At 50.9% G+C, this 16,187-nt stretch overlaps 1 protein-coding gene across 3 annotated transcripts in view; it reads left to right on the forward strand.

Moving 5' to 3' along the window:
* HGH1 (HGH1 cochaperone) overlaps positions 1 to 16,187 on the forward strand; it is a 149,618-nt gene that overhangs the window by 26,728 nt on the left and 106,703 nt on the right. For all 3 annotated transcript variants that reach the window (XR_014444043.1, XM_083145062.1, XM_083145063.1), the window contains exons 3-4: positions 3,749 to 3,849; positions 7,789 to 7,887. Coding sequence is in view for 2 of the 3 variants with exons in the window: in XM_083145062.1 (XP_083001188.1) it covers positions 3,749 to 3,849; positions 7,789 to 7,887 (200 nt within the window). In the remaining variant the exon portion in view is untranslated. The remainder of the gene's footprint in view (positions 1 to 3,748; positions 3,850 to 7,788; positions 7,888 to 16,187) is intronic.

Raw genomic sequence — 16,187 nt, forward strand, 5'->3', positions numbered from 1 at the left:
TGTGGATACATTGTGAGCTTCTTTGTTTGCTTGCTTTGTTTTGCATGGCTCTCCTGCTCGTAGTAAAAACTTTGGGATGTCCATCCAGTGTCTCCTAGTGGATGGAAGAGAAAATAGGATTTTGGTACTCACTGATAAATCTTCTGAGTCCACAGGAGACATTGGACGCGTGCCCAGAGTGGCTTCTCCTGCCTAGTTATGTGTTCTTTTTGTGTTTCTTGTTGTGTTTTTGTGAATGTTCTACCCTTTCACTGTTAAGGATCCCTTCCGCCCATTTCTTGACTGGGGGCTGCCAGCTCACACTGACACTCGTCTATATTTATTATTTATTAACAGTGTCTTATATAGCAAAGCAGATTCCGTTACAGTGTCTTATATAACGCAGCAGATTCTGTTACAGTGTCTTATATAGCGCAGCAGTTTCCGTTACAGTGTCTTATATAGCGCAGCAGATTCCGTTACAGTGTATTATATAGTGCAGCAGATTCCGTTAGTGTCTTATATAGCGCAGCAGATTCCGTTACAGTGTCTTATATAGCGCAGCAGTTTCCGTTACAGTGTCTTATATAGTGCAGCAGATTCCGTTACAGTGTCTTATATAGCGCAGCAGATTCCGTTACAGTGTCTTATATAGCGCAGCAGATTCCGTTACAGGTTCTTATATAGCGTAGCAGATTCCGTTACAGCGTCTTATATAGCGCAGCAGATTCCGTTAGTGTCTTATATAGTGCAGCAGATTCCGTTACAGCGTCTTATATAGCGCAGCAGATTCCGTTACAGTGTATTATATAGTGCAGCAGATTCCGTTACAGTGTCTTATATAGCGCAGCAGATTCCGTTACAGTGTCTTATATATTGCAGCAGATTCCGTAACAGCGTCTTATATAGCGCAGCAGATTCCGTTACAGCGTCTTATATAGCGCAGCAGATTCCGTTACAGTGTATTATATAGCGCAGCAGATTCCGTTACAGTGTCTTATATAGCGCAGCAGATTCCGTTACAGCGTCTTATATAGCGCAGCAGATTCTGTTACAGCGTCTTATATAACGCAGCAGATTCCGTTACAGTGTATTATATAGCGCAGCAGATTCCGTTAGTGTCTTATATATCGCAGCAGATTCCGTTACAGTGTCTTATATAGCGCAGCAGATTCAGTAAGTGTCTTATATAGCGCAGCAGATACCGTTAGTGTCTTATATAGCGCAGCAGATTCCGTTAGTGTCTTATATAGCGCAGCAGTTTCCGTTACAGCGTCTTCTATAGCGCATCAGATTCCGTTACAGCGTCTTATATAGCGCAGCAGATTCCGTTACAGCGTCTTATATAGCGCAGCAGATTCCGTTACAGCGTCTTATATAGCGCAGCAGATTCTGTTAGTGTCTTATATAGCGCAGCAGATTCCGTTACAGCGTCTTATATAGCGCAGCAGATTCCGTTACAGTGTCTTATATAGCGCAGCAGATTTCGTTACAGCGTCTTTTATATAGCGCAGCAGATTCCGTTACAGTGTCTTATATAGCGCCGCAGATTCCTTTACAGCGTCTTATATAGCGCAGCAGATTCCGTTACAGCGTCTTATATAGCGCAGAAGATCCCGTTACAGCGTCTTATATAGTGCAGCAGATCCCGTTACAGCGTCTTATATAGCGCAGCAGATTCCGTTACAGTGTATTATATAGCGCAGCAGATTCCGTTACAGTGTATTATATAACGCAGCAGATTCTGTTACAGCGTCTTATATAGCGCAGCAGATTCCGTTACAGGTTCTTATATAGCGCAGCAGATTCCGTTACAGGTTCTTATATAGCGCAGCAGATTCCGTTACAGTGTCTTATATAGCGCAGCAGATTCCGTTACAGTGTATTATATAGTGCAGCAGATTCCGTTACAGTGTCTTATATAGCGCAGCAGATTCCGTTCCAGTGTCTTATATATTGCAGCAGATTCCGTTACAGCGTCTTATATAGCGCAGCAGATTCCGTTACAGCGTCTTATATAGCGCAGCAGATTCCGTTACAGTGTATTATATAGCGCAGCAGATTCCGTTACAGTGTCTTATATAGCGCAGCAGATTCCGTTACAGCGTCTTGTATAGGGCAGCAGATTCTGTTACAGCGTCTTATATAACGCAGCAGATTCCGTTACAGTGTATTATATAGCGCAGCAGATTCCGTTACAGTGTCTTATATATCGCAGCAGATTCCGTTACAGTGTCTTATATAGCGCAGCAGATTCAGTAAGTGTCTTATATAGCGCAGCAGATACCGTTAGTGTCTTATATAGCGCAGCAGATTCCGTTAGTGTCTTATATAGCGCAGCAGATTCTGTTAAAGTGTCTTATATAGCGCAGCAGTTTCCGTTACAGCGTCTTCTATAGCGCATCAGATTCCGTTACAGCGTCTTATATAGCGCAGCAGATTCCGTTACAGCGTCTTATATAGCGCAGCAGATTCCGTTACAGCGTCTTATATAGCGCAGCAGATTCTGTTAGTGTCTTATATAGCGCAGCAGATTCCGTTACAGCGTCTTATATAGCGCAGCAGATTCCGTTACAGTGTCTTATATAGCGCAGCAGATTTCGTTACAGCGTCTTTTATATAGCGCAGCAGATTCCGTTACAGTGTCTTATATAGCGCCGCAGATTCCTTTACAGCGTCTTATATAGCGCAGCAGATTCCGTTACAGCGTCTTATATAGCGCAGAAGATCCCGTTACAGCGTCTTATATAGTGCAGCAGATCCCGTTACAGCGTCTTATATAGCGCAGCAGATTCCGTTACAGTGTATTATATAGCGCAGCAGATTCCGTTACAGTGTATTATATAGCGCAGCAGATTCCGTTACAGCGTCTTATATAGCGCAGCAGATTCCGTTACAGGTTCTTATATAGCGCAGCAGATTCCGTTACAGGTTCTTATATAGCGCAGCAGATTCCGTTACAGCGTCTTATATAGCGCAGCAGATTCCGTTACAGGTTCTTATATAGCGCAGCAGATTCCGTTACAGTGTATTATATAGTGCAGCAGATTCCGTTACAGCGTCTTATATAGCGCAGCAGATTACGTTAGTGTATTATATAGCGCAGCAGATTCCGTTACAGCGTCTTATATAGCGCAGCAGATTCCGTTACAGTGTCTTATATAGCGCAGCAGATTCCGTTACAGTGTCTTATATAGCACAGCAGATCCCGTTAGTGTCTTATATAGCGCAGCAGATACCGTTACAGCGTCTTATATAGCGCAGCAGATACCGTTACAGCGTCTTATATAGCGCAGCAAATTCCGTTACAGTGTCTTATATAGCGCAGCAGATTCCGTTACAGTGTCTTATATAGCGCAGCAGATTCCGTTACAGTGTCTTATATAGCGCAGCAGATTCCGTTAGTGTCTTATATAGCGCAGCAGATTCCGTTACAGTGTATTATATAGCGCAGCAGATTCCGTTACAGTGTATTATATAGCGCAGCAGATTCCGTTACAGTGTCTTATATAGCGCAGCAGATTCCGTTGCGCTTTACAAAGGAGACGGTGATATAACAAGCAGGGTATTTACAGACAGTCAGAGGTAGAAGGGCCCTGCTCGCAAGCTTACAATCTATAGCGAAATACCCATTGTAATCTCCTTCCAGTGTCTCTTGTGGACTCAGAGAAACAGATTTATCAGTGAGTGCCAATATCCTATTTTTGTGTATATATGAACATTCTGCTACCATTTTTCTTGTCTTGTAATTGGATATCTTGTGTCCTAGGTGTGTGGTGCAGCGTCTGCTCCCCTATACCCATAGCCAAGGGTCAAATGTGCACAGAGGGGGAATTGTGGGGACACTGAGGAACTGCTGCTTCAATCACAGTGAGTCACACAGTAATCTCTTCAAATCCTTCTGTCTGTATCGCTGTGATCCTGGCCCGCACCCCCTGTGTATGGCTGTGACCCTGGCCCCTTGTGCATGGCTGTGATCCTGGCCCCGCACCCCCTGTGTATGGCTGTGACCCTGGCCCCTTGTGCATGGCTGTGATCCTGGCCCCGCACCCCCTGTGTATGGCTGTGACCCTGGCCCCTTGTGCATGGCTGTGATCCTGGCCCCGCACCCCCTGTGTATGGCTGTGACCCTGGCCCCTTGTGCATGGCTGTGATCCTGGCCCCGCACCCCCTGTGTATGGCTGTGACCCTGGCCCCTTGTGCATGGCTGTGATCCTGGCCCCGCACCCCCTGTGTATGGCTGTGACCCTGGCCCCGCACCCCCTGTGTATGGCTGTGACACCTGGCCCCGCACCCCCTGTGTATGGCTGTGACACCTGGCCCCGCACCCCCTGTGTATGGCTGTGATTCTGGCCCCGCACCCCTGTGTATGGCTGTGACCCTGGCCCCGCACCCCTGTGTATGGCTGTGACACCTGGCCCGCACCCCCTGTGTATGGCTGTGATCCTGGCCCCGCACCCCCTGTGTATGGCTGTGATCCTGGCCCCGCACCCCCTGTGTATGGCTGTGATCCTGGCCCCGCACCCCCTGTGTATGGCTGTGATCCTGGCCCCTTGTGTATGGCTGTGACCCTGGCCCCGCACCCCCTGTGTATGGCTGTGACCCTGGCCCCGCACCCCCTGTGTATGGCTGTGACCCTGGCCCCGCACCCCCTGTGTATGGCTGTGACCCTGGCCCCGCACCCCCTGTGTATGGCTGTGACCCTGGCCCCGCACCCCCTGTGTATGGCTCTGACCCTGGCCCCGCACCCCCTGTGTATGGCTGTGACCCTGGCCCCGCACCCCCTGTGTATGGCTGTGATCCTGGTTCCGCACCCCCTGTGTATGGCTGTGACCCTGGCCCCGCACCCCCTGTGTATGGCTGTGACCCTGGCCCCTTGTGTATGGCTGTGACCCTGGCCCCCTGTGTATGGCTGTGATCCTGGCCCCGCACTTCCTGTGTATGGCTGTGATCCTGGCCCCTTGTGTATGGCTGTGACCCTGGCCCCGCACCCCCTGTGTATGGCTGTGATTCTGGCCCCGCACCCCTGTGTATGGCTGTGACCCTGGCCCCGCACCCCTGTGTATGGCTGTGACACCTGGCCCCCTGTGTATGGCTGTGATCCTGGCCCCGCACCCCCTGTGTATGGCTGTGATCCTGGCCCCTTGTGTATGGCTGTGACCCTGGCCCCGCACCCCCTGTGTATGGCTGTGACCCTGGCCCCGCACCCCCTGTGTATGGCTGTGACCCTGGCCCCGCACCCCCTGTGTATGGCTGTGACCCTGGCCCCGCACCCCCTGTGTATGGCTGTGACCCTGGCCCCGCACCCCCTGTGTATGGCTGTGACCCTGGCCCCGCACCCCCTGTGTATGGCTGTGACCCTGGCCCCGCACCCCCTGTGTATGGCTGTGACCCTGGCCCCGCACCCCCTGTGTATGGCTGTGACCCTGGCCCCCGCACCCCCTGTGTATGGCTGTGACCCTGGCCCCTTGTGTATGGCTGTGATCCTGGCCCCTTGTGTATGGCTGTGATCCTGGCCCCGCACCCCCTGAGTATGGCTGTGACCCGCACCCCCTGAGTATGGCTGTGACCCGCACCCCCTGTGTATGGCTGTGATCCTGGCCCCGCACCCCCTGTGTATGGCTGTGACCCGGGCCCCGCGCCCCTTCTGTATGGCTGGGAACCGGGACCTGGACCCCCTGTGTATGGCTGTGTTCCTGGCCCCCTGTGTATGGCTGTGATCCTGGCCCCGCACCCCTTCTGTATGGCTGGGAACCGGGACCTGGACCCCCTGTGTATGGCTGTGTTCCTGGCCCCCTGTGTATGGCTGTGACCCGGGCCCCGCGCCCCTTCTGTATGGCTGGGAACCGGGACCTGGACCCCCTGTGTATGGCTGTGTTCCTGGCCCCCTGTGTATGGCTGTGTTCCTGGCCCCCTGTGTATGGCTGTGACCCGGGCCCCGCGCCCCTTCTGTATGGCTGGGAACCGGGACCTGGACCCCCTGTGTATGGCTGTGTTCCTGGCCCCCTGTGTATGGCTGTGACCCGGGCCCCGCGCCCCTTCTGTATGGCTGGGAACCGGGACCTGGACCCCCTGTGTATGGCTGTGTTCCTGGCCCCCTGTGTATGGCTGTAATCCTGGCCCCGCACCCCCTGTGTATGGCTGTGACCCTGGCCCCTTGTGTATGGCTGTGATCCTGGCCGCGCACCCCTGTGTATCGCTGTGATCCTGGCCCCGCACCCCCTGTGTATCGCTGTGATCCTGGCCCCGCACCCCCTGTGTATCGCTGTGATCCTGGCCCCGCACCCCCTGTGTATGGCTGTGATCCTGGCCGCGCACCCCTGTGTATCGCTGTGATCCTGGCCCCGCACCCCCTGTGTATCGCTGTGATCCTGGCCCCGCACCCCCTGTGTATGGCTGTGATCCTGGCCCCGCACCCCCTGTGTATGGCTGTGACCCTGGCCCCGCACCCCTTTGTATGGCTGTAATCCTGGCCCCACACCCACTGTGTATGGCTGTGATCCTGGCCCCGCACCCCCTGTGTATGGCTGTGACCCTGGCCCCGCACCCGTTTGTATGGCTGTAATCCTGGCCCCGCACCCACTGTGTATGGCTGTGACCCTGGCCCCGCACCCCTTTGTATGGCTGTAATCCTGGCCCCGCACCCACTGTGTATGGCTGTGATCCTGGCCCCGCACCCCCTGTGTATCGCTGTGATCCTGGCCCCCTGTGTATGGCTGTGATCCTGGCCCCGCACCCCCTGTGTATGGCTGTGATCCTGGCCCCGCACCCCCTGTGTATCGCTGTGATCCTGGCCCCCTGTGTATGGCTGTGATCCTGGCCCCGCACCCCCTGTGTATGGCTGTGATCCTGGCCCCCTGTGTATGGCTGTGACCCTGGCCCCCTGTGTATGGCTGTGATCCTGGCCCCGCACCCCCTGTGTATGGCTGTGACCCTGGCCCCGCACCCCCTGTGTATGGCTGTGATCCTGGCCCCGCACCCCCTGTGTATGGCTGTGACCCTGGCCCCGCACCCCTTTGTATGGCTGTAATCCTGGCCCCGCACCCACTGTGTATGGCTGTGATCCTGGCCCCGCACCCCCTGTGTATCGCTGTGATCCTGGCCCCGCACTCCCTGTGTATCGCTGTGATCCTGGCCCCGCACTCCCTGTGTATGGCTGTGACCCTGGCCCCGCACCCCCTGTGTATGGCTGTGATCCTGGCCCCCTGTGTATGGCTGTGACCCTGGCCCCCTGTGTATGGCTGTGACCCTGGCCCCCTGTGTATGGCTGTGACCCTGGCCCCCTGTGTATGGCTGTGACCCTGGCCCCCTGTGTATGGCTGTGACCCTGGCCCCCTGTGTATGGCTGTGACCCTGGCCCCCTGTGTATGGCTGTGACCCTGGCCCCCTGTGTATGGCTGTGACCCGGGCCCCCTGTGTATGGCTGTGACCCGGGCCCCGCGCCCCTTCTGTATGGCTGGGAACCGGGACCTGGACCCTGGGTATGGCTGGGAGCCGGGACCTGGACCCTGGGTATGGCTGGGAGCCAGGCCCCCCACCCCCTGTGTATCGCTGTTATCCTGGCCCCGCACCCCCTGTGTATCGCTGTGACCCGGGCCCCGCGCCCCTTCTGTATGGGTGTGACCCGGGCCCCCCACCCCCTGTGTATGTGCCATCCTGTATACAGACTGGCACTGTTCTTCTGTTGCCTTGTACACAACAAGAACCACATGTCAGTGAGCAGACTCCTCTCTGTATAAACCCAGCACCTTTGTGTCATGTAGTCATAGTCGCTGCTCTACAGACCTCATATTGGAATATATGTTACAGGAGACCACGTCTGGTTGCTGGGTGGTGATGTGGATCTGTTGCCCTTCTTATTGCTGCCATTGGCCGGAGGAGAGGAGTACACTGATGAGGAGACAGAAGGTAAGTAACAAGCACAGAGACATTGACAGAATGGCCGTCGTGTTGGTAACGTAGTAGGAAGAACGCTGGCTTATGATTGGTGCTGGTGTAGGGAGTTGGCTGTTATCACGTTATTGTGGTTATAGTTTACAAAAAATTATAACTTGTAGGGGTGTAGGAAGGTTCTGTGTAAGGAAGAAGGTAGGTGGTCCTCATGGTCCTGGTTATTACTGTTACATGAAGAAGGCCGGGTTCTGTGTAAGGAAGAAGGTAGGTGGTCCTGGTTATTACTGTTACATGAAGAAGGACGGGTTCTGTGTAAGGAAGAAGGTAGGTGGTCCTGGTTATTACTGTTACATGAAGAAGGCCGGGTTCTGTGTAAGAAAGAAGGTAGGTGGTCCTCATGGTCCTGGTTATTACTGTTACATGAAGAAGGCCGGGTTCTGTGTAAGGAAGAAGGTAGGTGGTCCTGGTTATTACTGTTACATGAAGAAGGCCGGGTTCTGTGTAAGGAAGAAGGTAGGTGGTCCTTATGGTCCTGGTTATTACTGTTACATGAAGAAGGCCGGGTTCTGTGTAAGGAAGAAGGTAGGTGGTCCTGGTTATTACTGTTACATGAAGAAGGCCGGGTTCTGTGTAAGGAAGAAGGTAGGTGGTCCTGGTTATTACTGTTACATGAAGAAGGCCGGGTTCTGTGTAAGGAAGAAGGTAGGTGGTCCTCATGGTCCTGGTTATTACTGTTACATGAAGAAGGCTGGGTTCTGTGTAAGGAAGAAGGTAGGTGGTCCTGGTTATTACTGTTACATGAAGAAGGCCGGGTTCTGTGTAAGGAAGAAGGTAGGTGGTCCTCATGGTCCTGGTTATTACTGTTACATGAAGAAGGCCGGGTTCTGTGTAAGGAAGGAGGTAGGTGGTCCTGGTTATTACTGTTACATGAAGAAGGCCGGGTTCTGTGTAAGGAAGAAGGTAGGTGGTCCTCATGGTCCTGGTTATTACTGTTACATGAAGAAGGCCGGGTTCTGTGTAAGGAAGAAGGTATGTGGTCCTCATGGTCCTGGTTATTACTGTTACATGAAGAAGGACGGGTTCTGTGTAAGGAAGAAGGTAGGTGGTCCTGGTTATTACTGTTACATGAAGAAGGCCGGATTCTGTGTAAGGAAAAAGGTAGGTGGTCCTCATGGCCCTGGTTATGTCTGAGCTGTTACATGAAGTAGGCCAGGCCCTGTGTAAGAAAGAAGGTTATGTCATAGACGAGAACACAATGGAGTCAGTAGAATTGGTATGGGGAGAAATCACAGGTAACATTAAAGGGGCTAAAAAAACGTACAATATTGGGTGTGTTATAAGCCACCCAACATAAAGTAGGAGGAGGAAAAAGACCTTGCTACAGGTGGGAAAAGCAGCCAGCTTAGGGGACATTGGGGCAGATGTATTAAGCCTTAACAAGAGATAAATGCAAGGGTGATAGAGAGATAAACGTCCAGCCAATCACCACCTAACTGCCATGTTACAGGCTGTGTTTGAAAAAGTCAGTAAGGAGCTGATTGGCTGGACGTTTATCTCTTTTTATTACCCTTGCATTTATCTCTTGTTAAGGCTTAATACTGTACATCTACCCCATTATTATTATGGGTGACTTTAACTACCCAGAAATAAATTGGAAGGATAGGTCATGTGGTACCGCTAAGGGAAATGTTTTATTGGATGTCCTAAATGACCACTATTTGTATCAATTTATTGAAAGTCCAACCAGAAATAACAATTTCTCTTTCAATGGTCCTGGTGACACAGCTCAACATTGGGATGTAGGAGGGTCTGTAGGAGCCAGGCACCTATCCTAAAGCTTTTGGAGGGAAGGCTCCTCCCTTCTGCATCTCAGACTCTTCAGTTCGTGTTAGGTGCCCACTGGAGTGGGTGCTATTCTAAAGGGCTGCCGGAGCAGCCGAAGGATTAGAGTTAGTTAGGGTTTTTATTATTTTATTAACTTTTACTCTAGCTAGGTAGGCACAGTGTGAGGATTCTCACACTGGTAGCGCAGCAGGAGCTGACAGAAGCGCGTCCTGTCAGCTCGCTGTGCACAGGGGAGACGCTGTCGGGCTCTGAAACCGGCTTCACGCTAGGTGGGGATCATGGGGGACAGGCGCTCCGTGATGGCGGCGGCCATTTTCTGCGGAGCTTGCACACTGAGCTCCTATCTGAGAGGACAGCAGTGTGTTACAGGCATGTTCCAAGTGGTCCCCAGCTGAGGGGGAGATACTGGAACTAGGAGATCCTACAGTGGGAGCGGCTGACTGGGGGTGGTTGGCGCCAAAAGTCACGGACCCCGCAGCAGCAGGGACTTGGTCTCTTCCCTCACTCTGTTTTGGCGCCATTCGGAATGCTTGCAGCGGAGCTGAGCTGGCTGACAGATCCTGACAGAGTGATTGGATTTCCTGGGCATCGTTTTCCCCACTGTGAAAGCTTCAGCCAGATAAGTGACTGTAGTACATTGGCTCTGTATAAAACGCCTGTACAGTGAATGCGCTGTGACTGTGTTATTTTACATCATGTCTGAGCAACAGTCTGTGGCTTTGGGGGAGGGAGCCCTTAATGCATTGTGCGCTTGCAGTGTTTGTACACTGAAATTTGCCCCTGAGCAGATGGCCAAGGGGGGCTTGTGTATTACTTGCGCTGCTGTGAGACCCATAGGGAGTGAACCCCAGAGGGTAGAGCAATCGGAGCCTGCGTGGGCCAGTGCCCTGGGCAGGTCTGTGAATGCCTTAGTGCAATTGCTGGACAGGCAGAGTGATGTGTTGGTATATTCCCCTAGACCTATGTCATCATCTCAGCAGTCCTCTGGCTCCTTGCCTCTGACCCAGGCAGATCCTGGCTTCCTTCAGGTCATGCAGGATACTGCTAAGGGGATTAGCAGGTTTAATGAATTGCTAGACAAAATGGATGTTGATGCTGTGGGGACCCCTAAAAGGTCTTACTCAGTACCATTGCTTGTTGCTGATGAGGAAGGAGAGTATACAGACATTCCCTGGGATCAGGGTAATGATTCTGAGGATTCCTCGGACGCAGGGGTGGAGGATTTGATTACTGCTGTAAAACAGGCTTTGAATTTGTCTGTGGAGGATAAAACTCCTGCAAAAGGTGTGTTTAAACGGCAGCGTAAGGAAGCTGTTACCTTCCCTGCAGATGAAGGTTTACAGGATTTATTGGAAGGGGCTTGGAAAACGCCCGATAAAAGGCTGCAGATGCCAAAGAGATTTTTAAGTCTATACCCCATGCCTGAGGCTCATGCAGACCTCTGGGAGAAAGTTCCAGTGGTAGATGCTTCTGTGGCACGATTGTCAAAAGCCACTGTGCTACCAGTTCAGGGGGGGGCAGCCTTTAAGGACCCCGTAGATAAGAAGCTGGAGGGTAACCTCAAGGCAATTTTTGAAGGGGTGGGCTACACACTTCGCCCTCTTATAGTTTCAGCCTGGGTCTCTAAGGCCATGATTGTGTGGGCTAATGACCTGTGCACTATTTTACATGCTGATCCTTGTGTGTTGTTACTCGCGGAGAAGCTTAAAGCAGCTGCAGAGTATGTGCTTGAGGCTGAGGAGGAAGCTCTCAAAATGGCTGCCAGAGTTTCCACAGTGTCCGTCAATGCCAGGGGAGTACTCTGGCTTAAAGCCTGGGAGGCGAATAACGAGTCTAAGAAGGCCTTAGAGGCATTAGCTTTTAACCGAAAGCTGTTGTTTGGTTCAGAACTGGAAGAGATTATTAAGCAGGGCACGGGAGGCAAAAGTACCTTCCTGCCGGCTCCTGCAGCCAAGCAGACATCAAGGTTTTCTGCTTTTAGGCCGTCCTTTCGGCACTCCCCTAGAGGAGGTGCGTCCTTTCGAGGACAGTCCTTTAGGGGAAAGTTTCAGTCCTCCAGGGGCAAGGCCCCAAAGTCTAAGTTTGGTTCCTTTCATAAGAAACCAAGCACCAAAGGAGAGGACAAGCCCTCCGCATGACTACCGGGGGATTTGCCCGGCGGTGGTCAAGGTGGGGGGGGGGGCGTCTGACACGGTTCAGGGACGCGTGGGCATTGTTAGACCGGGATTCCTGGGTATTAGACATTATATCCCAGGGTTACAGAATTCCCTTCAAAGGTCTTCCTCTGAGAAGATTCATTCCTACACCACTACCAAAGGAGGCTCGGCTCCGTGCGGCTCTCTTGGGAGCGGCTCAATCTCTTTTAGAGAAAGGTGTGGTGGTCCCAGTCCCCCGAGCGGAGTGGAAAAAAGGCTTTTATTCCACTCTGTTTTTGGTGCCCAAACCAGACGGGTCTTTCAGACCGATCCTAAATTTAAAGTCATTAAATATCTATCTGTGGGTAGTCTCTACGGTCTGTGCTGCTAAGCCTGGACCAGGGAGAATTTTTGGCGTCCATGAATGTCCAGGACCCATACCTTCATGTACCTATCCATCCAGAACATCAGGCTCTATTGAGGTTTGCGATAGGAGACCTACATTTACAATTCCAGGCGTTGCCCTTCGGTCTGGCTACAGCACCAAGGGTATTCACCAAAATAATGTCAGTAATGGCGGCAGTGCTTCGGCTGAAGGGAATCACTGTGATTCCGTATTTGGACGACCTGCTGTTCAAAGCAGAGTCGGAGGAAAAGTAAAAGAGTCACTTGGCAGAAGCCATCGGGTTTTTGCAGGCTCACGGTTGGCTTTTAAATTTACAAAAGTCTCAGTTGGTGCCGTCACAGAGACTCCAGTTCCTGGGAGTTGTTCTGGATACCCACCTACATCGGGTATTCCTACCAGAGGCAAAGGCCAGGGACCTGGCTGCCTTGGTCCAGGAGATCCTCGGGTCTCAGAGCACATCAGTTTGGAGGTGTCTCAAGCTGTTGGGGAAGATGGTGGCGTCTTTCGAGACGTTACAGTTCACCAGGTTCCACTCTTGAGTGTTCCAGTGGAACACCCTGACATCTTGGTCGGGGAATACTCAGACCATGAAGTCAGAGCACATAGTGTTGTCTCCAGAAACTCGGTCTTCCCTGAAATGGTGGATGGAGGTGGATTCCCTTCAGTGGGGTCGGTCTTTGCAGTCCTGGAACTGGCTGGTAGTCACTACCGACGCCAGACTCAGGGGCTGGGGGGCAGTGGTCTTGGACCTGCGTCTGCAGGGCTTATGGACCTCGGAGGAGTCTGCCTTGCCGATCAATATCCTGGAACTGCGGGCTGTGTGGAAGGTGATATTTCTGGCAGGAGAAAGATTACAGGGTCTTCCTTTAAGGATTCAGACCGACAACGCCACAGCTGTGGCGTACCTGAATCACCAGGGAGGCACACGCAGCAAACTGGCTATGTGGGAGGTTTCCCGGATCTTCCTGTGGGCGGAACAGAATGTTCCAGCGTTGTCAGCGATATTCATCCCAGGGGTGGAGAATATAGAGGCCGACTTCCTGAGCAGGGAGGAGCTGCTGGAAGGAGAATAGAGCCTGAACCCACAAGTATTTCTTCAGATTACACTGAAGTGGGGAACTCCGGATGTGGACCTGATGGCATCAAGGTTCAATCATCAGGTGCCCAGGTTCTATGCCAGGACGAGAGATACACGAGCCGAAGCAATGGATGCTATGACCATCCCCTGGGAGGGGAATCTACTTTATGTCTTCCCGCCGGTTCCAATGCTGGCGAGAGTATTGAAAAAGATCCAGGCCCAGGCAATTCCGGTGATTTTAGTGGCCCCAGATTGGCCAAGGAGGTCCTGGTACTCGAGGCTTCAGAGATTGTCTGTGGACTCGTGGTGTCTACCTCTGAGGTCAGACCTGTTAAACCAAGGGCCGTTCAATCATCTGGATTCAGCTCGGCTAAATTTGACGGCTTGGCTGTTGAGACCGCCATCTTGAAGAACAAAGGGTTCTCAGAGGCTGTGGTTAACACCATGATAAAAGCTAGGAAGTCAGTGTCTTCTGCAAATTATTATAGGGTCTGGAAGACCTATATTAGGTGGTGTGAAAGGCAGAAGTCACACACATCTCGATTTAGATTGGCTAAATTGCTGGAGTTTTTGCAGGATGGGTTCTCATCTGGGTTAAGCCTTCAGTCACTCAAGGTACAGATCTCGGCCTTGTCAATTTATTTTCAAAGAAGAATAGCACTGTTACCGGAGGTACAGACCTTCCTGCAGGGGGTTTCTCAATTGAAACCTCCCTACAAACAACCAGTAGCTCCATGGGATTTATCTCTGGTTCTGGAGTGTCTTCAAAAGGCGCCTTTTGAGCCGTTGAGGTCGGCTGACCTTAAATTCCTTACATGGAAGCTGGTATTTTTGTTGGCGGTTGCGTCAGCAAAGAGAGTATCGGAGTTGGGAGCATTGTCCTGCAAGTCTCCCTTCCTTATATTTCATGATGATAGGGCTGTCCTTCGGACAGTACCCCAATTTTTACCAAAAGTAGTCTCTGCTTTTCATTTAAATCAGGAGATAGTTCTACCTGTGTTTCAACCTCCAGAGGGTTCAAGGAAAAGGGACAAATTGAGGAATTTGGATGTTGTGCGCGCCTTGCGCATTTATGTGGACAGAGTAAAGAGTGTCAGGAAGACTGACACTTTGCTAGTTTTGTATGATGTACACAAAATTGTTTGGCCTGTTTCTAAGCAGACTATTGCTAGGTGGTTGCGTTCTGTAATTGCTTTTGCATATACTAAGGTTGGTAGGCCTGTACCGGCCAGGATTAATGCTCATACCACCAGGTCAGTCGCCACCTCTTGGCGGTTCGACATGGGGCCACAGCTGAGCAGGTTTGCAGGGCCGCCACTTGGTCATCTGTTCACACGTTTGCCAAATTCTATAGGTTCCATGAGTTCGCGTCGGAGGACGCATCATTCGGGCGAGCAGTGATGAGAGCTGCAGACCTGAGCGTACCCACCCAAAGGACCGGCTCTGGAATGTCCCAATGTTGAGCTGTGTCACCAGGACCATTGAAAGAGAAAAAGGGATTTTTGTAAGAATTTACCGTTCGAATCCCTTTCTCTGATATGGTCCTGGTGACACAGCGATCCCTCCCTTGCGCTCAGTAAGTATGCCAGGTTCATGATGTTTCATGTTATATATGGTTAAAAGTTATTTTGAAAATTGTGCATATAATATGTGCAGGCGTTTGTACTGAGTTAATGTATTCCAGTGGCTTTGAAAGATTGAACTGAGGAGTCTGGGATGCAGAAGGGAGGAGCCTACCCTCCAAAAGCTTTAGGATAGGTGCCTGGCTCCTACGGACCCTCCTACATCCCAATGTTGAGCTGTGTCACCTGGACCATATCAGAGAAAGGGATTCGAACGGTAAGTTCTTACAAAAATCCCTTTATCCTGGGTAAGCAACAATGGGGACATTATTTCTAACATAACCTTAAGGGAGACATTGGGGAACAGTGATAACAATACAATCACATGTGATTAAAATTTTAACAAAGATAATTATATTGGGGCAAATAGTTGCTTAAATTTCAGAGTCCTTAAGGGATACAAACTGGAAAGAATTATGGTACTTGTGTAGTTTCACGGCGCCAGCATGGCGCTGTGCGTCTGAGTCCCCTTGCGGGTCTCGCTTCGCTCGCCCACGCTACGGGCTCGGTGGCTCGCTACGCTCGTCGCGTAAAATCAACTCCATGCCAACATGGATAGTGGGGATATGTACTATCCATGTTGCCATGGAGTTAAGTTACTTTATTTTACATAGTTTGTGGTGCTGTGAAACTACACATGTACCAGAATTATTTAGAGGTATGGATACTACTAAAAGGTGGCAAACTTTAAAAAAATACTGCTGCAGGGCACTAATAAATTTATTCCTAGGGTAAATAAAAGAACTAATGTCAAAAGGAAATCGATGTGGCTTAACAAAAATTAGAAATGGCTAAAAAAATGAGGGCATTCAAAGCGTTTAAACAAGATGGGTCACCCGAATCATTTGCCGCATATAAAGAATGTAATGAAATTAAAAAATACAATCGAAATGGCTAATTTAGAGACCGGACAAAAATAGCCGCAGATAGCAAATCTAACCCCCAAAAATTCTACAGTTATATAAATGGGAAACGGTTAAGGAAGGAAAATATTGGCCCACTAAAAAACAAGCAGGGTACCCTGTAATAGAAGGAAAAGAGAAAGCGGAATTATTCAATTAATTTTTTGCTTCGATATTTACAAGGGAAGAATCTTCAGAAGATCTCCCACAGATTAAATGCTCGGCTCTTGATTGCTCCCAAATTGTATGTTTGAGTGAGGAAATTGTCATGAATAGATTACAGAACCCAAATAGTAACAAATCTCCTGGCCCGGATGAAAAACACAC

The sequence above is a fragment of the Crinia signifera genome, chromosome 5 (genome assembly GCF_055691185.1).
Source record: "Crinia signifera chromosome 5, ASM5569118v1, whole genome shotgun sequence".
NCBI classification, from domain to species: Eukaryota; Metazoa; Chordata; class Amphibia; order Anura; family Myobatrachidae; genus Crinia; species Crinia signifera.